Consider the following 26,413-nt stretch of genomic DNA (forward strand, 5'->3'; position numbering starts at 1 on the left):
CGAGGAAAAGTGACCACAGCATTAAATGTGATACGACATTTAATGGAGCACGCAGAGTCTATCACCTGACGAAGAACCCAGTTAAAAACCAAGCCCTCGGGATCGACCGAACGCTTGGTCTGGGGGGCTCGTGATACGGAGAAATTATGATCAAACCGGGTTCATACCTAGTTCGACCCTCGACCCCGGTCGAGGCAGAGGGAACCGACTCGCTCCCGAGCGAACCGGATCCAAAAGATGGCTTGCTGAAGAAGAAAACTGATTCAGCTACAAGCACGCCCTAATCCTACTTATGGATTAGGGTAATTACCCTAATGATGGCAGACTCGAATTGACGGCTGCGGCTAATCATTATCGAAGGGATAATCATCGCATAACCTAAAGAGTTATCTCAGGAGTCATCTACTAGTCCAAACTAGTAGAAGTCAGTTGCTCAACGGATCTATCTGTTAAGATCCAACGACTACCCGAAGAAGGCTCAAGTGCATCCAACGAAGGAGATTCGAAGGTACACTCTATATAAACCTCACTACCATACGAGGTGAGGGGGATCGAAAACACACAATCTGAGACTCAGGTTTAGATACATACTGATAGACTTAAACTATCAGCGACTTACGATCTAGATCACCTTTCCCAGTTCTTCATTCCTTAGCTCTGTGCTTCTAGCAGAGCCGTTTGTGATTAAGTTCATCAACTGACTTAGCCTTCGGAGGTGGACTCCCAACCCCCGCGGTCGGGCCACATCTGACGCTTTCGTTTTGCAGGTCATCACGAGGAGATCTAAGGGCTGAGCATATTTTGAATGCATCAAGGAGAAATCTTGCTCGACCACCCTAACAAAGGTACCTACAAGCATGTGCTCGGCCATGTTGGCTGAGTAACACCTCCGGTGATCAAGTGAGCAAGAAACTATAAGTAAGAAAGCTTAATTTCAATTCCAACCACAAAGAAGATGACCTCAGAATACATGCCTTTCTACAGGGATCCTTTGGGTACTTATAGAGTCAGAGGAGTTACCTTGAAGTGTTGGAATACTAAAGTCTGAACTGAACTCCAGTTTGCACTCTTTTCCTTTGCGTTGTTGTTATAGAGTTTGATTGGTACTCTATAAGTAATTTTGAGTCCGATCTTTCTCGTCCTCTTTTCTTTTGCTTTGTATACCTCGTTTACTTGATTTATGATTAGTTGTAAATCATTCTTGACTTCCAAGCTTTGGATTCCTAGAAATGTCACTATTATGAGTCTACTAGCAATACTTCGTAGTCCACTTCATTATTGGAAGCTTTAAATTTGAAATGTAGTGCATACTTTATTTCAAATCCTCCTAGACTCCGTAGAAGCAAACCTACTCGACTACCCCGTGCATTGCTGAATCCATTAACAAACAAAACCCACCTTCAACAATGAAATTTGCCAAGGCTTGACCTTCGATGGTCGAACGAGGTCGGAACTCTATCTGGTGCTTGCTTAACTCGACCGCTCATGTTACTAGTCAACCTGCCAGATCTGGTCAGTGGAGTATCTTCTTCAAAGGAAAGTTAGTTCGCACTGATGGATGGGGTGCAACTGAAAGTATGGTCAGAGCTTTTAGGCAGCAGTGACTAAAGTGAAGGCTTGTTTGTCCACATTAGGATATCTTATTTCAGCATCAATCAATAAATGACTTATGTAGTAAACTGGATTTTGAATGTTATTTTCCTCTTGAAAAAGCACGCACTGATTGCATTTGATGATGTGGCCAAAAAAAAGAAGTAGATACTTCATAGGGGTTGGATGAGCAAGCAGGGGTGGGTGTGACAGTTTCTTTTTAGTTCATCGAAATCTTCTTGGCACATTTTGTTCCATATTTTTGTCTTTTGATTGGACACATTCTTTAAAGCTTTGAAGAATGGTAGGCACATTTTTCCTGCTCAAGCAATGAACCTATTCAGTGCAGCTATTCAACTAGTGCGACACTGTACATATCTAATATTCCTTGGTGGCTTCATATCCAAAATAACTCTGATCTTCTCTGGATTAGCTTCAATTCCCCTTTGAGATACCATAATGCCTAGGAATTTTCCAAATGATACCCCAAAGGCAAACTTTTTGGGGTTAAGCTTCATTCTATATGTTCGGAGTACGTCGAACACTTCTGCTAGGTCGATTATGTGATCGACCTTTGAGCCACTCTTAACCAACATGTCGGCTACATATACCTCCTTGTTTCTACCTATCTAATTAGCAAATATCTTGTTTACTGCTCTCTAGTATGTTGCTCCTACATTCTTCAGACTGAATGGCATCACCTTATAATAGTAACTGTCTCTATCTGTCATAAAGGTTGTATGTTTTTCATCATCTAGGCGCATCAAGATTTGATTATATCCAGAATAAGCATCCATGAAGCTAAACATTTCATGTCCAACAGTTGCATCTATAAGAAGATCAATCCTTGGAAGTGGGAAACAATCTTTTGGGCATGCTTTGTTGAGGTTGGTGTAGTCTGTGCACATCATCATTTGCCATTGGCTTTCTTAACCATTACTACATTTGCCAACCAAGTTGGATGGTTGTATTTGAAACATCATCTGCTTAGTGACTTATGAAACCTGACTGCTTTATTTTTTGAATGTCCATTCGGATTGCCTCATGTTTCTCAATAGAGAAGTTCCTTCTTTTTGGACAACTAGAATTGTTTGTGGGTCAATGCACAGTCTATGCTCGGCTAGTCATCTATCAATGCAGGGCATGTCATCTCCTGACAAAGTGAAGACGTCTGAGTTTTCTTATAGGAACTAAGTTAATCTGGCTTTGAAGTCTGCTTCTTACTCAGCTCCAACCATTGTTCCCTGAGTTGGTTTTTCAGGATATAGACAAATTCTTGCAAGCTTCTCGACTGGTTCAGCACTCTGCATGGTTTTTTCGTCTGGATCATCCCTAATTTCTATAGACATGGTCGAACTGGTTCTTGCCCTTTTTCTCATGTAATTAATATAACTCTCTCGACTAAATTTATAGTTGACACTACATTCTTCAATACCATTTTTGGTTAGGAATTTCATCTTCATGAGTAATTTTGACACCACTGCCTCTAGAGCACAGAGAGTTGGTCGACCTAGAATGACATTATATGTTGACAAATCCCAAACAACCATAAAGTTTGATTAAACGACCTTGTCCTTTGGATGTTCACCAATTCGAAGATCTAACCTGATGGTTCCTTCTGCTCGGGTTGAAGAACATGTGAATCCGTATAACTGAGCTCCACATGGGACAAACATGTCTTCACTTAATTTCCGTTTCTTGAAAACTTCTGGAGGTAATATGTCAACTGAAGATCCAGTATCCACCAATATTCTATGGACTTTAGTTCCAACTAAGATGACTTTAATTACTAGGGCATCATCATGAGGAATCTTCACTCCTTGCATATCCTTGGAGGAAAAAGTAATTGGTTTTGATATCACCTTCATGTCTGATCTTTCGAGTTTAGCATTCCCTATGTATCGAGCCTTCCTCTTCGCCTGCCGAGTAGATTCTTCCGTTGGTCCACCGAACACTAAATAAATTGGAGATCGCTTTCTATTATCGTCTCCATTCTTGGGTCAACCTCTACTAGGGCTTTGATGTTGTTCTCTATTGGTCGACCTTGCTCTCTTCTTGTCTCCATTGGATGGTTGGAGAGTGCTCTGTTTTACTCAAACATAAATTTTCAATTGCCCTTGTGGGATTAAAATCTCTGCCTTCAAATGCCTATAGTCATTAGTTCAATGATCATGATCTTTATGGAACTCACATGCCTCTATCACGGTCTTCTAGTTGGGATTGAATCTTGCTTGGCCATCTAAGTATCCCTTGGCCTTTGAATTGCATCAGAATTTCTAACCTTCTAGTATTCAGGGGAGTGTATGCTCCCTCAGGTTGTTTTTCTAACTTTGTTCGACCACCTTTGCCCGGATTTGTGGTCGAATTCTTGCTTGGCTGGAATCTTTCCTTACTTGCTTTTATTTCTATGGTCGGCTCCTTTTTCCAAGCTCTATGGTTTCTGATATCTCAGCTTGCTTGTGGCATTGTTCAAGCAAATCTGCATATATCTCGGGCATATCTAATAAGAGACGTTTTAGGAGTACTTCATGATTGACCCCTTGATAAAGCGCATGAAAAGCTATCTTCTTCTCTAAGTTCTCTAACTGAATGGTCAGATAGTTAAATCTCCAAATATAGCTTATGATTGACTATTTATGTCCTTGTTTGACGAGAACAATGTCTCTTCTCTCTTTTTTGTACTTACTCCACTTTGGAAGCGTGACAAGAAAACCCCACCAAGATGGTCGAAATTCTCAATTGTACCATTATGGAGTCCCAAAAACCATTCAAATGTGGCTCCAATCAATGAGGCGGGAAAGATTTTGCACATGGCTGCTTCACTATGTCTGTACGAGGACACACTTATAGTCCATGATGTGATGTCTTGGGCTTCTTGTGCCATCGAACATGGTAAAGGTTGAGCATTTGAAATTCTTTGGCATCTCTGTTTCAGAAATCGCTCAGAAAAAAGGATCGTCTTTTAGAATAGAATATAAAGCATCCTTTGCTCGAATCTTTTAGCTTTTTCAACTTCTCGTCAAGTTCTTCAAATTGCTTATTTACATAATCAACATGCTTGGTCAGAACTCCATTGTTATTCCCTTATTGTGGATCGTTAGTGGGATGAGAGCTACTTCCTCGATCTTTATAATTGTCACCTAGAAGAGGGTCCTTAGACGCTGCCTCTAGTGATGGTCAAAATTTCTCTCCGACATTTTCCTTTCCTTTCTCACGATTTCTCTAAGATGGTCGTGATGAGTGGTTGGGTTGGGGTGCTCGTACCTCCTTTTACCTTGATGGTCGACCATCTCCATTGTCATCTGGGTTACTTGGATTAATCTATTAGCTGGATCTCGATGTAGCTACTTACTGATGGACGCTTGGCCTAATAAGTTCGTTTAGGTCTAAGATTTGCTTGTGCAATTCATTAAACTGGCCAATTGTTACAAAATGGTTGGATAAATCTATTGGGGTCTCCAGTTGAGGAACTTTTTTGATTCCTAGGGGTGCAACCTCTTTGTTAATCTCCTGTTCACCTTCACTCGAGTCATCTCCAACTACTCTTCCTGATCTAGTATGCATGATGGCTTTTCGATCAGCTTCCCACAAATGACGCCATTTTTTATGCAAAATCCTGCTCGACCACCTGAACGAAGGTAGTTGCAAGCACGTGTTGGACCGTGTCGGCTGAGTAACATCTCCGACAATCAAGTCAGTAAGAAACTATAAGTGAGAAGGCTTAATCTTAGTTCCAACCCTAGAGAACTGCCTTTTCACAACGATCCTCTGAGTATTTATAGAGTCGGAGGAGTTACCTTGAAGTGTTGGAATACTAAAGTCCAAACTAGATTCCAGTTTTTACTCTTTTACTTTGCGTTGCCATTATAGAATTCGATTTGTGCTCTATTAGTAATTTGAGTCCCATCTTTTTATCCCTGATTTTGAGGAGACCAAATTACCTACGCTATGTTGGTGAGTCTCTATTGCTTAGCGCATGGTTTGACCATAATTCTGGTCGAGCCAGTTTACAATTAGCTCGACCATGAATCGGGTCTGACCGGCTCGTGGAAGTCCGGTCTGACCTGCTCCTTATGAACCATCCATATCAGTCTCCATTAATAATGTTGTTCATACTTCTGTGAAGCTGACCTCCACCAATTATTTTCTTTGGTGTGCTCAATTCATGTCGTTTCTTCGCAGCCTGTCATGGATTGTTTCAACACTCTCCGAGGAGACTTTACCCACTGTTGTGAGTGCTACCACTTCACATCAAGCTTGGACGAACTTATGTAAGGTTTCTGCTTCGTCTTCTAGGGGTTGCATTATGGATCTGGATTGAAGGATTGGCTTTCACAGTTGTGAAAAGAGGCACAAAGTCTATCTCTGAATATCTTCATGTTAGATCTATATGTTCTTGCCGTTGCAGATTCAGTTATTACTGATGAACATCTAGTACGGGCAGTGCCTGAGGTTTGGGCGATGAGTATCATGATTTTGTTACTTCTATCCGAGTGCGTGCTGATCTTGACTCCTTCACTCTCTTTGGATTTACCATTAAGCCGTGAGATACATCTACGCAGCTCCTCAGCTGCTGGTATTGCGCCCTTTTTGACTACTAATGCGGCTTCATTTGAGCATTCTAGTACTCGGTTTATTGGTAATTAGAGTCCAAATTCCTCGAATCAGCCCCATTGATTTAACAGTAATCGCGATCTCAATTTGCAAATCAAAATCAGTCTCCGCATTATTCTCATGGTGGTCAAGGCTATTGTGGCTGGCAGGGTTATCATGGCAGTTTTTCCAGTGCCTGTGGTTATTGTAGTGGTCATGGCAATTAGTCTAGTAGCTATCAGCCTAGTGGTTGATCCTGCCCTCCATGTCCAAATTCTTCATCTATTTCTTATGCGCCTGGTTCTACTAGTGAACCATCGTTCTTGCAAGCCCCACATCCTCTTTGTCAAATCTGGCATTTGGACGACCATCCTGCCCTCAATTTCCCACAGATGTTTAACTAAACATTTCTTGGTAATCTTCTTCCTCCTCCATTCATGGTGCTTTTCCCTCCCATTTGTGGCTTTTACACACGGGTTTTAATAATCACATTGTCACAGGTGTCTTGAACTTAGCAATTTGTGATCCCTATCCTGGTAATGATACTATCACTATTGTAAATGGACAAGGTTTGTCTATTGCACACTCTGGGTCCTCTTCCATCTCCCTCTCAAACGGTCCTTTCTGCTTTCTGGACTTCCGTGTGCTTCTTCTACTCATTATATAGGTTATATTCCACATAAATCAATTACATAATTGAAGGGGAAAGATCCTTACCTGCATTCACTTTCTTAAATATGAAATATTTGCAGCGGAAGTAATTTGGATCCACGTCCTCATTCCAACACCAAAGCTCTACTGGTTTGATTCCACAATCTCTAGGGAAGGGAATAAATTCCACAACCCAGATGTCGTGGAAGGATGGGATAGAGGTCTAAAGCAAGGAGAAGGAAAATTTACACAAGGAAGACCCTTCCTGCGTTTTCTTGGAGTGGGAGAGAGAGAGAGTAAGGGAGCCGCCTTTTTCTAGAAAAAATCTCATGCACGAATAATTTTTTACTCTCAAGTGATGCGGTGGTTACAAATATATATAACCCTATATTTTGTAACCGCCCTAAAAGTGATTTTTCAGTTTTGCCCGTAGGCACATGATTTATTAATAATTAGTAAATCCCAACATCTCCCACTTGCACAAGGGCAAGTTTTAATCTCTCTGTCACAATGTGTCCCAGACACACATGTATATCCCAGATATACACATTCAATCTCTGTGCTATACATCTCAGATACATAGATCTCTTGTGTCCCAGACACACATGTATATCCCAGATATACATATATTTATCTCTTTGCTATGTATCCCAGATACATAGACCTCTTGTGTCCCAGACATTAACATCCACAAGTCATACTGGCAAATGGGTTGGGCGACCGGTGATATACCTGCATGCGTGAGCCCTAAACTAGAAACCTTCTGAAAGGCTAGAATGGCACATCACTCAAAGAAACACTACATCAAATAAGCATTAGTATACCACATGTCCTAGGTTTATTCAAACTCATAAGACTATAGGTATCTCGATCCCTCTAAGAGATCAGCTTCTTGTCCTTAAAATGTTCACTATTGTAACACATACAGTTGGCGCCAGCAAACACTTTTAGGTTGCAGTTGAATCAAACATTTCCTTTCTCCCCAAACCATCACTACACTTAGGATTGACTCCTTTCCCGGTAATGCCCCTTTAGGTCGAATCAATCATGACCATAGGTAACACCCCAAAGTAGCCACATCAACCCTTCGTTTCATGATGTCGTCGAAAGTTACTAAGAACACTAATGAACCATAAGGTCCAGGACTCACACAATGAAAGGAGCAGGGATCCATCCTCTCATTTCCAATGATCGCTAAGCACACATAGTATGATATACGTGCTATGATGGAGCATTCTATACACAATAGAATGTATATCCCTTTCAACACCATACAGGTCTTAGTCTAGTCACAACCTCTTGCACCTAACCCGAGTTTCATTATTGTCGCCACCCTAGCGCCATATAAAGTACTCACACTGGCTTCTATAGGCACATGAATAGTGGGAACATTCATGTCAATTCTCTTCACAATAGAGAAATTCATCTTGATTCCAAATCAAGGCGGCATCAAGATTATGAATTGACCTACCACAAAGTCATTCACAATCCGTCTCATCTATGCTCACCTCCAAGGCGCCAGAGCCAAATGCTCGTGTGAGTGAACCATTCTCTTGCCTATTGACATATCTCGTTTTATGCTAGAAGAAACACAATCACACAGAAAGTGAAAAAATAAATGTTGGAATGAACTCATATTACTCAATAATAAGAAAGTTTCAGAAAAAAAGTAAGTCACAATCTACGCAGGCCCAAGGATTTTACATGAGAAATAAAAAAATCTTTGGCTATAGGTTTGGTAAGAGGGTTACCAACCATTTAACTAGTAGATATGTGCTTAAGTACAACTTTCTTCCTTCATGTAATGTCTCTAACAAAATGATATCTTAATTGTATATGTTTGGTATTCCCATGGTACTTGGGGTCCTTGACATAGCTAAAAGCTGTCATACTATCACAATAGACAAGGGCAGCCTCTTTGGATGTCATCACTAATCCAGTATGTCGAAAGAATTTCCTCAACCAAACAACCTTTTGAACAACAGTTAAGCATGCCACATACTTTGCTTCTATGGTCGAGAGGGATATACAAGTCTGCTTCTTGCTACACCACGAAATGGCCCCGCCATTCAGCAAGAAAGCATATCCAGAGGTTGATTTGCGCTCATTAATATCTCCAGCCTAGTCAGCATCGCTATAGCTAACTAACCGCAAATCCGATCCTTGGTAACAAAACATGTAGTTACTCATTCCTCTGAGATATCTCAATATCCTCTTGACTGCTTTCCAGTGCTCTATGCCTAGGTTTGATTGGTACCGACTAACCAAACCCACTGCATAACAAATATCCGGCCTAGTACACATCATAGTGTACATAAGGCTACCCACTACACTGGAATATGAAACTCTTTCCATTTTGGTTTTCTCCTCTAAAGTCTTAGGACCCATATCAAGGCTCAAATGCGAACCCTTCTCCACTGTAGTATCAATTGGTTTACAATTGTGCATCTGGTATCTAGTCAAGACATTGTCAATATAGGTCTCTTGAGATAAACCCAACAATCTCTTTTGCCTATTTCTGACAATCTTGACACCAAGCACATAGCTTGCTTCACCCATGTCCTTCATATCAAATACAGAGGACAACCATTTCTTAATGGTTTTCCATAGCTCATTGCTATTGCTAGCCATGAGTATGTCATCTACGTACAGTGTCAAAATGACATAATTACTATCAGATCTCTTGGTGTAAACACAGTGGTCTTTCTCAAATATGGAATACCCATTTTCCATCATAGCTTAGTGGAAACGCACATTCCACTGTCTAAATCCTTGCTTTAAGCCATATATGGACTTCTTAAGCTTGCACACTTTGCGCTCAAGTCCATTAGCTTCAAAGCTTTGAGGTTGATCCATATAGATCTCTTCCTCAAGCTCCATTGAGAAAAGTAGTTTTTACATCCATCTAATAAAGCTCCAAGTCCAACGAAGAAACAATAGTTGTATTAGGCGGATGGAGGCAAACCTAACCATAGGGGAAAAAGTGTCCTCATAATCAACGCCCTCTCGTTGGGTGTAGCCCTTAGCCACTAAACGAGCCTTGAATCTCTTAATAGATCCATCTGCCTTTCTCTTGATCTTGATAACCCACTTGTTCCCAATTGCCTTTTGGCTCAGCGGTAAGTCAACCAAGTCCCAGACATGATTAACTTTCATTGACTCCAACTCTTCCTCTATCGCTTTCAACCATTCCTTTGAGTTTGTCCCCGCAAAATCTTCCTACATGCTCTTCGGTTCATGCTCATCGACTAGAGCCATCTCACAGTCTATCTCTTCAGGAATTACCATGTAGGCTTCATCCTCTATGTCAAAACGTCGACAAGGAACTAGCTCGTGCCCACTACGGTGCAAGTGCATGTCAGATTGTTCACCCTTTGAGGTAGCTATCACATCTGCACTCCCACTCCCACTTGGATCTTCTGGATGAACCCCAGGTTCATTATCTAGAGTCTGAATCCCTGGAGTGACAAGATCACTATCTTGTATCTCCAAGAATGTTGCATCCCTAGACTTAAGTTCCGTTCTCCTCTCACTCTCATCTAGACCAATGAAGACATGTCCTTTCGAGAGTTCATAATATCTTACAAAGATACACTTTCTTGCTCTGAGTCTAAGCTTCCCATATTGGTGAGAAGTAGAGTGAACATATGATGCACATCCCCATGCACGCAAGTAACTCAAATTTGGCTTCATTCTGGTCACAACTCATATGGTATGGAAGGAACTGATTTGGTTGGAACTCGGTTAAGGATATAGGCCGCAGTCAACAAAGCATCTCCCCAATAAGAAATGGGTAGGTTTGCCTGCGCCATCATGGATCTCACCATGTCTAGCAAGGTTCTATTCCTCCGCTCAGCAACCCCATTTTGTTATGGAGTCCCTGGAATAGTAAGTTGCCCAGATATCCCCTTTTCATCACATAATCCTTTGAACATATTAGAGAGATTCTCTCTACCTTTATCCGTTCTAAGAGTTTTAATCCTTTTATTTAATTGATTCTCAACTAAGCTCATGAATTTCTTAAAACATTCTAGCGCTTCTGACTTATGAGAAATTAGATAATATGACCATACCGTGTATTGTCATCTATGAATGTGATGAAATAAGCATGTTCTTTTCTAGTATGCACATTCATGGGTCCACATACATATAAATGAATAAGTTCTAGAGGAAGAGAGGCTCTCAAAGCCTTTTTGAATGGTTTTCTAGTTGCTTTTCCTGCTAGACATGAATCACAGGTTGGCAAATCAGAGAGTGAACCTTGGCCTATGAGACCTTCTCTTGCCAACCTGTTCATCCTATTTATGCCAATATGTCCTAGTCTAGCATGCCACATATTAGAATCAATACACACAGTATTTTAGTAAACAAGAGCATTACTAGAATTAGATAAATTATCAATTATATCCAATACAATAAAACCATTTTGAAGAAAACCATAACCATAAACTGTATCACCTAGATACAAAACCAGAGAATTGTTTTCAAATACAACTTTAAAACCATGTCTCATAAGAAAAATAACAGAAACAAGTTTCTGCCGAATGTCTGGAGCACACAGCACATCATGGAGTAATAGCGTCCAGGCACCTCGCAAAACTAATTTGCATGTGCCTATACCATGAACCTCCACACTCGAGTTGTTCCCCATCGTTATTCTCTTGCTTCCTCTTGGAACACGATGGTATTCCATGAAGCTCGAGCGTTCCCTTGTTATGTATTCTATCGCACCTGAATCAACAATCCACAAAGGATTTAGTTCAGCAAGCATAGTAGAACTTGTTACATAACAAGATGATGTATAACTCACAGTACATACCTCCTGCTTAGTGCAATCACAACCAAAATGACCAAGCTTTCGGTAGTTGAAGCAAATCAAAGGTGATTTCTTCTTTCCAACTCTAGTCCCTCTTGAACACTTGGGGCCACTCTTGTTTCTATTCGTCCCACCTTGGTTACTTTGCCTGGACCGAGGAGCTTGAGCTTTCTCCTTCTCAGCTAAGGTGCTTGGTAGCCAAAAGTCTTAACCTCATCAGCATGAGTCAAGAAGATCTTCATATGCTCCTAAGTCTTAGGCAATGACCTGACGACTATAGAGACTTGCTCCTCATCAGTTTTTTGGCGCCCACATGCGCTTAACTCACTAATCATGTTGGACATGATGGTTATATGCTGCCTCATGGTGTGACCCTGGCACATCTTATAACCGTCAAAAGTGAGTCCGAGCTGGCGGCCTCTTGTGGTGGAAGTTCCTCCAAACTAGAACTTCACTACCTCCCACAAAGACTTTGCAAACTTATGCTTTTCAAACCGAAGCATCAAGTCATCCCTCATGTAGCTTAGGATAGTAATCCTAGCTACCCAGTCTTTCCTCTTCTAGGCATTGTATAACTTAAGGTCCCTGCGATGTTGTGCAATGGTACCTTCCTCAAGTGGGGACATGGTCTGGTTTATGGTTTCCAACATGTTCTGTCTTCTAGGAGATACTACACCTTTCGGTTCCAGAGGTCATAATTCCTCTCATTCAGTTTATCTCCTTTCGTGAGGTTAGTAACTATGCTCTTGGTAGCAGCCATTAAACTAGAGATAATATATACAAGGATGAGTTCAACTATTCTAGCATAAAACACAATACAAGCAACAACAAATCACACTAGCATAATCAACCTATCGGATAAGCATTTAAACCAAAAGAGATGCTAACAAATTCAATCAAATTCTTATACAAACCCACATTTATACACTAGTTACATTCTGCGTAAGAAACATGATTAATAGACCCATAATTAAAACAATTTTAATAAAATAAAAATCCATTCATGTTTATGCTATGAGGTGGTTCATACAGAACACTTCTAACTAAATAGCTCCCACTAGGCCCCATTAGGACCTCAATGCCCAAACATCAGACAGATTGTCGGGCCATTGGTGTCCGGAAGGTAGGAAACACATTCAGAACTGGACAGACCAAAAAACTCAAAAATTCCATCTCCCAGACGGATTTCCATCTCCCAAACGGAAAGTCCGTCTAGTCACAGAGACCGTCTGGTCCTCTATGATCAGTCAGATGACCGTCTGACCAGACGAAATTTCCGTTTGGTCCACTGTGATCAGACAAATAGACGGATGTCCGTCTGGTCCTCAGTGACCCAAACGGGCGTCTTTTCTCTTGAACAAATTTTTTTCCAAAAACAGAAAATCACGTTTTTTTCTTTAAAAAAAAATTCCCAAAAACACATGAAAAATCCAGTGTTCATTAAACAATAAATATGCATTCTCATGGATTATCAATTCATTCAATTTTTTTCATAAGGGAAATCAAAGGATCCTCCCACTGGATCCATTCAATAAAAATAAACAATAAGGAGGAACTGAGAATCGTGGGAACCATGGCTCTGATGCCAATGTAGGTTATATTCCATATAAATCAATTACATAATTGAAGGGGAAAGATCCTTACCTGGATTCGCTTTCCTAAATATAGAATATCTGTAGCGGAAGTAATTTGGATCCATGTCCTCGTTCCTCCACCAAAGCTCCACCGGTTTGATTCCACAATCTCTAGGAAAGGGAAGAAATTCCACAACCCAAATGTCGTGGAAGGATGGTATAAAGATCTAAAGCAAGGAGAAGGAAAATCTACACAAGGAAGACCCTTCCTGCGTTTTCTTGAAGAGGGAGAAAGAAAGAGTAAGGGAGCTTCCACGCACGAATAATTTTTTACTCTCAAGTGATGCAATGGTTACAAATATAACCCTATATTTTGTAACCGCCCTAAAAGTGATTTTCCAATTTTTCCCTTAGGCACATGATTTATTAATAATTAATAAACCCCAACATGTTATAACCTGCTATCTTTCTCTCATTTTTGTGCAGACAATTTAGTCTATTTTTAGTTTACTGAAACTTCATTTTTCTTGAAGGATTGCCGGAGTCATCGGACTCTCTATCACGGCCAAATAATCATGGCTTCTACCATCTTCCACCTGGTCCCTTGCTAGTTCCCCTGTTTCTAATGTTGTTGCTACTTCACCTATTATTTGGCATTGAAGATTGAGTCACTCTTTCTATTTAGCACCTTCGAGAATTCTTTTGCTCTTCTCAAATTTCTTCTTCTAGTCGCATGCTTCACTGTGATGCTTTTTGCCAAGTGAAGGCTCGTTGTTTTCCTTTTTCTTCTTCTTTGCATGTAAGCACGTGTCCCTTAGAACTCATTCACATCGATAAATTGGTCCTATCCTTTGTTCATTCTTTTGACAAGTTTCACTACTATGTGGTGTTTGTTGACAATCTCACTAGGTAGTCTTAGCTTTACCCAATTTGCAATAAATCAAATGTACTAGCTGGCTGTCTTTATTCATTTTCAATCTCTTGTTGAACGGTTTTTGGCTTCCTATTAAATGTGCTCAATCTGATGTTTGGGGGGGGGGGGGGGGGGGGGGAATGGTTTGTTTGCCTGGCTTCTTAGCTTGCTTCCCATGGTATTTCTCATCGGTTCTACCCGCACACCCCTTAGAGAAATGGGGTTGTGGAGTGAAAACATCATCTCCTTATATATATATATAAGGGTTTCATACTTTATGAAGGGCACTCGGTCAAATTCTTCCTATAAGATTCCCTAATATGGGCTAAAAGTCTGATGCTATGCTGTGAGCAAGTTGTTTAGGTGATTAGTGTCAAAGGGTCTTCAGATGTAAACCTAACATCACCTCAATGGGTTAGGATTTTGGGTAGGGATATCACATAATTGGTATCTATTATGCATCTTACTGTTCAATTTATCTCTATAGAAGATGATATGAACTTCCCTTAATTGAACTTGTGATAATAGAAGAAATTACAGCAAGGAGATTGAGAAGAGAAATAGAGCCTTACAGAACTTTTTGAAGAAGATAGAGGCAGAAGAATTAATATCTTTTCTACTTTGCTAGGGTTCTAGTTACTACTTTATATACTAACAACCAACATTCCATGAGACCTAGGGATCTGGATTCATCATTGAGGAGGACACTTCCATGTGACTCATGTATCTCCATCCTTCATTAAGCATATTCTTTCATATGAGCAAGAGACTTGATCATTCTCTGGGATCTTCTAGGAGGTTCTGCCACCTTGCTGTTGTGTTAACCATGTTGACCTTCCACGTTGGCCTTTCCCACTTTAGTGATGGACACGTCATTGCCACCCTCTAGAGAATTAACATTGTTCTCAAGGTTAAAACCTGGAAACCATTTCTGCGCAGCTGCAAGGTCTATCCAGGAAGCATCTTCCATCAGTAGACCTTCCCAATGGATTAGAACATGTTGAATGAGGCGTTGGCCTCTCTTGATCTGTCAAGACTGCAAAATTGCTGCTAGCATAGGATTGACTGGAGGTAGCGGCATTAATTCAGTGGTAAAGGGTGTTCCCAAATGGGATTTCAGGAGGGAAATGTGAAATACAGGGTGTATCTATGATCCTTGTGGTAACTCTAGTCGGTAAGCTACTTGTCCAATACGATCTTTAATCTGATACATCCCAAAAAATCGTTGAGAAAGCCTAGGATGAAGCTTGAGCGCCACTGTGGATTGTCAATAAGGTTGTAACTTCACATAAACCCAATCTCCGACTGAATACTCCTGCTTTGTTCGTCGCCTATCAGCAAAAGATTTCATGCCAGATTGTGCCTTATGAAGGTTACTCTTTAACTCTGCCAGTATTTTATCACGAAACATCAGAGCCTCATCTATGTTTGCATTTGTAGAACTCTAAGGAAGATAGCGTATTAGGGTAGGAGGGGGTCTTCCATAAAGAGCTTGAAAGGGTGTCATACCAGCAGCGGTGTGGTATGCTGTATTGTACCAATATTCAGCCCAAGATAGGTGTTTCAACCACTGTTGCAAGTTCTCAGACACGAAACATCGAAGGTACATTTCTAAACACCGATTCAAAACTTTGGATTTCCCATCGGATTATGGGTGATATGCTATACTGTGTGCTAAAAAATTTCCTTGTGGTCTATGTAGCTCTTTCCAAAATTCACTCATAAACAGGGGGTCCCTATCAAAGACGATTGAAGGAGGAAGCCCATGTAGCTTGATGATTCCCTCTGCAAATAATGTTGCGATCTTGAAGCTTGTAAAACCAGGCGATAAGGTAAAGAAATGGGCATACTTAGACAATCAATCCACTACCACTATGATCGCTACCTTGCCATGTGAGTTTGGAAGTCCAGTAATGAAATCAACAGTAATATCTTCCCACATTTGAGTTGGAATTGGGAGCGATTGTAGCAAGCTCGCTAGATGAGTGTGTAAGGATTTATTTCGTTGAAAATTTTCACATTCAGCCACATATTGTTTGACGCCCTTGTGGATCCCCTTCCACATGATGTTGGCACCAATCCGTTTCATTATTCTCAGATAACCGGCATGGCCACCGACTTTGGAACTGTGAAATTCAGATAAGAAGAATTGCTTGAAATGGGAGTCGGCTGGTAGCACAAGGCGGTTTCGGTGAAATAGCAAGCCGTCTCTCACTTGATATTCAGTGACCTCCAGCACACTTTCTACAACTTGGGCATAAATCTGCTGAAGATCCTTTGCCTTATTCACTTCTGCTCTTAATTCTTCTGAGAACTGCGGGGATGGCATTGTTAGTGAAATAGCTTGGATTGCCACCAGTGGTGTTCGAGAGAGAGAATCGGTGCCTTGATTTTCCCTTCCTATTTTATATTTAATTTCAGAGTCGAACCCTAAGAGACGAATCAACCATTCCTATTGCTCAGGTGTTTGTATGATCTGTGAATTCAACTCCTTGAGGCTTCTTTAATCTGTAACAATGTCAAATTTGCGACCAAGTAGATACTGTCTCCATTTAGCAACAACCTGAGTAATGGCCAACATTTCTCGGTTGTAAGTAGAAGTCGCCTGTGCCCATGGAGGTAACTTACTGAAATAGGCTACCAGATGTCCTTCTTGTATCAGAATCGCTCCAATTCTTGTCCCTGATGCATCCGATTCCACTGTAAAGGGCTTTAAGAAGTCTGGTAGGCTAGCACCGGTGCTTCTGTGAGCCGCTTCTGCAGTTCACGAAATGAGGCTTCTGCTGTAATGCTCCACTGAAAATGCCCCTTCCTCAATAAATTCGTGAGTGGTGTACTTGAGCATATCCTCTCACAAACCGCCTATAGTAACCAGTTATCCGGAAAATCCCCGGACATCCTTAAGATTTCTTGGAGTTGACCATGATAGGATAGCTTCAATTTTGTGTTGGTCCATTTCTAAACCACGGCTTGACACCACATGCCCAGATATTCAACTTGGGCTTGACCAAATGTACACTTACTCCTCTTTGCAAATAAATTGTGGGCTTTAAGAATACTTAACACTAGTTGCAAATGTTCCATGTAAGAGGCCCATGATGGGCTGTAAATCAGTAAATCATCAAAAAATACTAAAATGAATTTTCTCAACTGGGCCTTGAACACACTATTCATCATGGTCTGAAAGGTGCTTGGGGCATTAGTGAGCCAAAAAGGCATTACCATGAATTCATAATGCCCTTTATTCTTACGAAACGTGGTCTTATGAATGTCTTCTTTGCGCAACCTAATCTGGTGATAACCGGACCATAAGTCCAACTTCAAAAAATACTTGGCCCCATGCAATTCATCAAAGAGCTCATCAATGGTAGGTATCGAAAAACGATCCTTGACCATGATGGAGTTCAATGCACGATAATCCACACAAAACCTCCATGTCCCATCTTTTTCTCTTTTTTTTTACGAGAAGGACTGGTGATAAAAATGGGCTTATACTGGGCCTAATAATCCCATTGGATATCATAACCGCCACTTGGCGCTTAATTTCGCCCCTCTAAAATGAAGGTATCGATAAGGCTGCACATTTACAGGTTGTGAGTTGGGTTGCAGATGTATTGCATGGTCATGTTCCCTCTTAGGAGGTAAGCCCATGGTCTCTTCAAATAGTGCCCCATGCTGCTGTAATAAACTTTGCAAGTAGGATCGTCAGGTTCGGTTAAATTTTCAATTCCCAGATCCACTTCAAACTTATAAAGGCTTGCTACAGTGTGGGCATCATCTGCCCTTTTAAGCCCACGAAAGCCCAACTGGACTGGGCCTCAGTTTGTTTCTCCCTCTAAGGTGATAGATTGACCCATAGTGTTATATTGTAATAGGAGCTTACTGTAATCAAACAGTATTGGGCCCAAGGTAGACAACCACTAAACTCCCAAGACTATATCTTCACCAAATACCACTAAAACATATGCATCTATGAGTAGGGTTTGGTTTTGTACCTTAAGCTGAACATTACGGATTTGCCCTTCACGTACCAATTTTTTCCATCTCCAACCAAGATGGTAACTGCGGGTGCCGGCTCCACCAGTAGATTCAGCAACTTGGTGATTCTTCCCTGAATAAAATTGTGGGTACTCCCACTGTCAACTAATATTTGCACTGGACACCCTCCCACGATCCCCGTAAACCTCAACATCATGGTGGTGTTCGTGCCCATCATCAACTGGTTGCTCACAATTGACACCTTCTGTGGATGCTCCATCATCAACTGGTTGCTCACAATCGACGCCTTATGTGGATGCTCCATCATCAACCGGTTGCTCACCATCGCCGAACGACTCACCCTCCCCAAATTCCAGTAACAATAGTTGTTTAGTCTTACAGTTATGCCCTAGAGCGTACCTTTCTTCACAATTGAAACAGTGACCCCTTTCCCTTCTCTACTACATTTCAAGAGGGGGTTAATCATCTAATTGGATTAGGTGGTGCCAGCAAGGCCAAGGGTCGAACAATGGTGTGGGGAGCAATGGTGGTCGAGTTGACACAGGGATGGCATGAATGGGTGCTCGCCGCTGCTCCTGTAAACGAGTCTCATGCAACCTTGCTATGCCTACGGCACTAGCCATATCCATGGGGCGATAAGTAGTGACTTCATGCTTGAGTTCAGGTTTTAACCTAGATATGAAACAACTAATTAGAAAGGAAGGAGGTAACCCTGAGACTCGGTTGGCGTAATCCTCAAACTGTGTCTGATATTCTGTGACCGACATTGTTTGAACCAACTTAGCGAGTGCTCCTTGCGGATCTTCAAATGGTGGACCAAATCACAACATCAATGCCTTAGTGAATGCGTCCCATGTTCCCAGCTGCCCAACCGTTTGCATCCATCGATACCATTTGAGTGCTTCTCCATCCATATGGAAGGAAGACAACTTCAGTTTTTTATCGTCTCTGGTGGAATGTAATCCAAAAATTTGTCCGCCTTAAACAACCAGCCATCCGAGCCAGAGCCATCGAATTGAGGGAAATTAAGCTTCATGGTTCTCGGTAGGATGTTGCAAATTGACAGGGAGGACGATGCCTTTTGCAATACAGGAGGCTGATTTCCTGAGTCCATGGCCGGGTTCGGTCGAAATGTTTGCTCCAATTGTCCTCCAATCGCTGTGACTTGCATTACTAATTCTGAGAGTGTTTCCTTTTGCTCTGCTGTTGACAACTTCTGCTCTGAAACTGCATTGTGCAGGGCGTTAAGATGTTCTTCTTTAGTGGATGAAGTTGTTGTGAGGCTGCTTCACTACTTCGTCCAACTATCTGCTCCTCAATCCCTTCGCCATCGTTTTGGCAGGTTGGACCGATCGATATGAACTTCCTTTAATTGAACTTGTGATATAGAAGAAATTACAGCAAAGAGATTGAGAAGAGAAACGAAGCCTTATAGAACTTTTTGAAGAAGACAGAGGAAGAAGAATTAATATCTTTTCTACTTGTCTAGGGTTTTAGTTACTACTTTATATACTAACAACCAACATTCCGTGAGACCTAGGGATCTGGATTCATCATTGAGGAGGGCACTTCGTTGTGACTCATGCATCTCCATCCTTTATTAATCATATTCTTTCATACGAGCTGGAGGCTTGATCATTAATTCTCTGGGACCTTCTAGGAGGTTCTGCCACCTTGCTGTTGTGCTGACCATGCTGACCTTCCACGTTGGCCTTTCCCACTTTAGTGATGGACACATCAAAATAACAGTTAGTTGATGCTCTCACAAAGCCTTTATCTAGGTCTCATTTTCTTGCACTATGTGACAAGCTTACAGTCCATTTCCTACTGCACTTGTGGGGCCGCATTGAGGATACACCACGTGTCAGCCAGGTATTACATATTGTATTATGATTATCAATAAATATTATATTCCTGGTTTAACAATATTTGAATGAAATTCATTGTCTTCAGTTAGAACCTCACCGAATGAAACATGGTATGAGGTAGGACTGACTTTAAAATAATTCAACACAACTGAGTAAATGAAGGACTAGTGTCTAGACAAAGAGAAGAGCTCTGAAAAATAAGAAAGAACAAGGACATTTAATTCAATCACTCTATGTATGTATTCCAAAGATCTGAGCTTTTGAGGTTCAAGCTGACGGAAACATTGAAAATAATAACATGGAAAAGAAATTTACTGATAGAAGTGAAATTGCCTAGCAAGGAGGAACCATACGAGGCGGTAGACATCTGTGCTACACATGTTATTCTTTGACCTTCAAGGATGAAACCTAAATGCATGTCCCTGCAGCTCAGAATTTGAGCCCAAAGTGGCTGGTTATGGAAAGGGTGAATCATAGCAGTGTGTAATCATGTGGGGACTGGGTTTGGCAAGTAGAGAAGAAAGAAACTAGCTTCTTAATCAGATGGAAAGAGTAGAAAGTTTGAAAATTGCCATAACTAGAAACTAAAGGAGGGGGGGGGGGGGGGGTCATGAACAAAACGGGGTCCTGAGATGGTGCTTGGAGTTTGCTCTTGGAACAAGGTAGAAAGGTAGTTCTCTAAGAAATGGGACTAAAGCCATAGCTGAAGCAGCCAAAAGGGCCCACCATCCTGTGCAAAATTGGAGCCAATATTCTCATTGCAACATCGGTCTGAGGAGAGAATGAAAGCAATTAGGTCGATTGGGCATCTATCAGCTAAGGCATTGACCAATCTAAGGTATTGCTTGGTTACTTTGTAGGCTCTAGTGCAAATCAAGGACCAGCAGATCCAAACAAGTATTAAGGCAACATACTGGGTCCTTTTAAGTGGCCCAAATGTTTCGCGGAGTTGGTTGGATACAAGATGTAGCTGGACCTCTTGGTAAAGTGTAGCTCATAATCACGGTCTGAGCATTTGGACGCACCATTAAATTCCTCTTAAAGGATCACAACCCCAAAAGTACTCCTTTATCTAGCTGGGACAAGGTAAGCATACCGATTTGGAAATGAAACTTGTTGGATGACCATGACCAAGAATTGAGGGCAGACAATAAAAGAGACCTCTTTATGGAAATGGCAGAGGTGGATAGGGAAATAGCCTGATCTATTTCTAGATTTTTCCAAGGAGCCCATTTCCTCTCTTGGATGTGATGGACATAGTCATGCCAGACAGGAAAACGTTGGGGCCAAAAGCAAGACAAAGGCTTTGGAGGTTCGAAAGAAGCCAGGGGACTGACACAAGCTAACGAGGACTCTTCCTTGTGATAAGGGAAGTTCTGTAGAGAAAGAGGGGTATCAAAGAAGCAACCTAATTACATGCTGGAATCGGTTTGAGTAAATAGCTCAATAGTAATGGACGAGGAATGAAGGGTGTTCCTTGTCTTCAAAAGCTCTAATTCTAGATCGAAGAGGTTGGTGAGTTACTGGCCATTGCTAACAAAAATGAAGATTGCATGAAATAGAGGCAGAAGAAGGTTGAACAATAAGAAGAGTAAGATAGTGAGTTTCTTCTTCTTTTTTTTTTTTTGGGGGGGGGGGGGCGGGGTGAAAAGAAGAAAGAGCGCGCCTACAAGCAGTAGCATCTGAATCACAGTCTTAGAATCCACAGGTTGGTAAGAGGCCATACTTTTCGGAGCCCGACCCAAATCACCCATTAGGACAATGAATCCGCCACAACATTGGAATTCTTTGGAACAAAGACAAATGATACATCAGAAAAGTAGAGTTTAAACAGAAAATACCCAAATAGTAGAATCCAGCTCAATTGCAGGAGAGAACTAATTGATCTAATTGTCTCTTGATATTGTTTTTTGTTTTTGGCCAAAAAAAAAAAAAGACAATATCAAGAGAATCTGACTCACAAGGGTAAGGTAGTGAGTCGCAATAAAGTGGAACGGTAAGTTCTAATCGGAAGGGGTTAAAGTAAAAGGAATAAAATAAGGTAGCCCCAAAGTCTATCCTGGTGGACACTTTGCAATCACCCTCTTAAAAGTTCCTTACAAGTTTTTTTTTCTTTGAAAGGAATTTGTGAAAAGCAAAGTCTCTTGGAGACTGAAGTCCATTAAATACATCATCCTTTTGAACTAGACATGCATCCTTCGGATGCCATGAGGTGCAAACTTTTGATCACTAGTTATGGTCAGGTCAGAAGCAAGTTAAGATCTGGTCTAGTGGACCTTGAGGTACGCAACTGCATTTGTTTCAACACAGTCTAGGATGTGATGGAAGGTTGCAAGTTATTCTAAAGATGAGGCAAGATCATGTAAAGATTCAAAAGTTGGAGGGAATCACAAGTGGTATAAATAATCCCTTTTTGTCTTCACCATGATGTCAAACGACGAAGAATTGAAGCTAAACAGAAGATTTGATTGATAAAATAGAATCTCTCTCAAAAGTGTTTAATCAAAAGTTTAATATTTCAACTACTGTCAAAAAGAAGTACTAACACATAATTTTATAGGTTTCTAAATAACCTTAAAATAGAACAAAAACAAAAGTAGCTCAATTACATAAATGCCCCTAAAAACCAAAATAAGCCAAAAATCAATCAAAACAACCTTAATTGAAATGCGAAAATGACGTTGGTCACTGCACAATGTGACATTTCCGGGCTCATTTCAGAGTGGCCTACCAAATTTGAGCCCAATCAGAGTTCGGGAACCTAAAGTAATCTAGGTGCATCACATCATACATTTAAAGAACACTACTAACACCGCAGCAAATACAAATTATTTATTTCACCATGACCAGTTTGTAGTCTTTATTTAGATTTAATGAAAGGAGTATCAATTTTCTTTCAAAAGGTCTTATAAGTTTCAATCTTCTAAAGAAAGACCCAACGAGTCTTCTCTCAAAAGTTCTTCCAAGTTTGTTAGCCTTCTTTAAAAAGGTTAAGTATAAATTAAGTTTAAATCCTTGATATGCAAGGGCAAGGAGAGGATTCATAATTGTCATGAGCAAACTGAATCACTGAGCCACAAGTTGATTTTGGCACTCCCACACAACCCAGACATTTAAGTGTTTTTTCCTAGTAAATTCTTCCAGGAAACAATTATATATAGTTATGGTAACTTTTCAAAGTGATACAGTTCTACAAAATCCTGAATCTTAGTTCAAGTTTTTTGTGCTTATTTCTGTCTCTCTAATGGTGTAGGCGTGTAGCACATGGGTACATATTTGCGATGCGTACTCACTATGTTACTTAATTTCTTGGGTTATTAGTAGATCTTTAGGTTATAAATAAAGGTAATACACTACAACTGATATCCAAGCTGAGTCTGTTGTGGATGACTCAAAGATCACAATTTTGAGAAGCAAAGCTAAGAATTGGTTTTGCTGACAATGACTAAAATGTGCTGCAGCTGATAAATCACGGAATCAGCTCTTCACTAGTGGAGAAGACAAAGTTGGAGATTCAGGAATTCTTCAAGCTACCGATTGAAGAGAAAAAGAAATTCTGGCAACAACCAGGAGATTTGGAGGGCTTTGGACAAGTCTTTGTTGTATCTGAGGAGCAGAAACTTGATTGGGCAGACATGTTCTACGTGGTAGCCCAACCAACACACCTTCGGAATCCCCATTTATTTCCAAAACTCCCCCTTCCTTTCAGGTTCCCCCTCTCTCTCCAATTACTATGAATTTTACTGGGTTACAAAAATGATTGACTGCCTATTTGTATGTTAAATGCATCCTCATGCAGAGATACATTGGATGATTATTCGTTGGAGCTCAAAAAGCTGGCAGTGTTATTATTAGAACAGATGGAGAAGGCCTTGAAGATTGAGACTGGTGAGATAACAGAGTTATTTGATGATGGGATGCAAGAACTGAGGATGAATTACTATCCTCCATGCCCTCAACCAGAGCAAGTAATTGGCATTTCACCCCATTCGGATAGCGGGGGGATCACAGTTCTCCTTCAGCTAAACGAAATGGAAGGGCTTGAGATAAGAAAAGATGGGAACTGGATTCCAGTTAAGCCTCTTCCAGGTTCTTTAATAGTCAACATTGGAGACATCATGGAGGTAAAAGTTACACAAATGCTATCTTCTTATCCTCTTGGTCACTACTATGAAAATGGTCTGATGGTTCAATTACGTTGTTAGTCCCTAGCCATCAACATAGATGATTTGTTTTGCTTCTTATTGCAGATTGTGAGCAATGGGACATACCGAAGCATTGAGCACAGGGCAACAGTGAACTCAAAGAAAGAGCGGCTCTCCATGGCAGCATTCTACAGCCCAAATCCTGCTAAAGAAGTGGGTCCCGCAAGAAGTTTGATTGGTCCTAGTAGATCAGCATTGTTTGGAACAATACGGGTTGAAGATTTCTTCAGGGAATTCTTTTCTCGGAAGCTTGACGGAAAAGCTACTCTTGAAGTCCTGAGGATTCAGAAAGGGTAAGACGGAGCATAAAAACATAAAAATTAAAATAAGTTGTTAAATGCTAGTGTGTATGTAAGGATATTTTATTACCAACTTCCACATCCCGCAGAAAGGTGGAAATCCAACCCCATGATCCTTCCCCACCTGATCTCATCACTTTCTATGTGTGCACGTAGGTCTGCGCTCCTTACGGAGGATGCTGCTTAGATCTAAACTTGGAAACGTGTTGTCATGTTCAATAAAAAGCTAGTGTTCGTTTTGCTGAGAATAAGAAATATAATCTATGAATGCTTAATCCAAATTTGCATGTATCGATGAAAGTAACTATTTTTCATGCTGATACTAGGAAAATTACACTTAACCTGTGAACCGGGTTCATGATATTCAGCCAGGTTAGGCCATAACCGGGGACCCACCAAACCCTAATTTAATGATCATAAAGGCGCCACATTTTGGTTATCAGTCCGGTAAGATCTCCTGAAACTTGCAGTAGATGAAGCTAACTTGTAGGAAGCAACTATCAACAAAGCTGTGAGGGAATCATGCCGCGATTGGTAACTACTTGCGTTCTCGAATATCTATAAGGAAACCCTACAATCGGACGGTCACTAATAGAGATCGAGACTTTACTCAACGGTCGAGAATTGCAGGTAAATTCTATATAAACGAGTGATCCACTCATTCCAGAGGTATCTAAATCGTTTCTAATTTATGTATTCATTATTATGCTCTGCAACTTGCCAGAGCCTTGGTGATTAGTTCAGCAATTGACTTAAGCTTCGGAGGTGGCCTCCCGACCCCCACAGTTGGGCCACGTCTAACTCTGTTTTGCAGGCCATCGTCAAGAAACCTGGAGGCTTGACATTTTATGGATGCATCATTTGGCGCCGTCTGTGGGAAACGCTTCAAGAAGTCATGGTAACTAGATCAGCGGCAGCAGCTACAATGGCTCAGCGGATCGCAAAGATCCCACCACTCCTTGGGGAGAATAATCCGACAAATATTCCCCAAGGAAGCCAACCCCCAGAGGCACATGGAGATGGAGTTGATGGACCCGAAATTAAAACCATCCGAATCATCTTCAGCAACAATTGGACCAAATGCAGGTCCAATTCCTAGAGATGCAGGATATGATCTGCACTCTGGTTAGACAAGTAGTGGCTCCTCAAGCTCCTGATCAGATAGAAGCCCGAAGATGTGCTGGAGGAGCAAATGAGCAACTACCACACATTCGAGCGATTTCTGTGGAAAGGGAAGGACAACCAGCTGAAGGCCAGAATTTCGGCCCAAACGCTCAAAGAGACCTTCTACGACGAACCTGAGATTTCAGGACTGGCAAACTTCCAAGAAGGGACGATCCGTATGACAGGCCACAGGCCATTCGAACCAAATCTCGGACGAGATTGCCGAAAGGAGTGCTTACTCATTTTCCAACATCCAAATGTTCAGAAAGAGTGACCGTTCGAACGGAGGATGGACGATCGTTGCATATTGGCCGAGAGCTTGTCAACATAAACCAAAGGCTAGGGCAACTCTCCCGAGGGCGAAAAACTGATGATATTTATTCAGTTATCCGGAAAACTCTTTTTGCTAATGCTATTGCCCTGTTCGTGTTTTCGCATAATTTTAGACTTCCAACTTTCACAGCGTTTGACGGTTCAGGAGACCCTATTGCCCATATTAGCTATTATCAGCAAACCATGGCGGTAGCTGAAAACTCTGATTAAATTCTTTGCAGGGTATTCGCCTCTTCCCTAACTGGGGCAGCTCAGAAGTGGTTTTCGAACCCTCCTTCGGGAAGAATTAATGATTTTGACGACCTTGCCCGCAAGTTTATCGGACGTTTCCAGAGTGGTATCTAGATTAAGAAAACGGAGGAAACACTCTTTACAATCAAACAGGGAGGAAATGGATCGATTCAGGAA

The 26,413-nt window shown here is 41.2% G+C and overlaps 1 protein-coding gene across 1 annotated transcript in view; it reads left to right on the plus strand.

Moving 5' to 3' along the window:
* Nucleotides 1–26,350, plus strand: part of LOC149005257 (protein SRG1-like) — a 39,871-nt gene extending 13,521 nt beyond the window's left edge. The window contains exons 2-5 of the mRNA XM_089135826.1: nucleotides 23,466–23,713; nucleotides 23,804–24,128; nucleotides 24,255–24,502; nucleotides 26,227–26,350. Of these exons, the coding sequence (XP_088991952.1) occupies nucleotides 23,466–23,713; nucleotides 23,804–24,128; nucleotides 24,255–24,502; nucleotides 26,227–26,350 (945 nt within the window). The remainder of the gene's footprint in view (nucleotides 1–23,465; nucleotides 23,714–23,803; nucleotides 24,129–24,254; nucleotides 24,503–26,226) is intronic.
* Nucleotides 26,351–26,413: the final 63 nt, after the last annotated feature.

The sequence above is a fragment of the Hakea prostrata genome, chromosome 9 (assembly GCF_041222555.1).
Source record: "Hakea prostrata isolate BN-2017 chromosome 9, UWA_Hpros_2, whole genome shotgun sequence".
Classification (NCBI taxonomy): Eukaryota; Viridiplantae; Streptophyta; class Magnoliopsida; order Proteales; family Proteaceae; genus Hakea; species Hakea prostrata.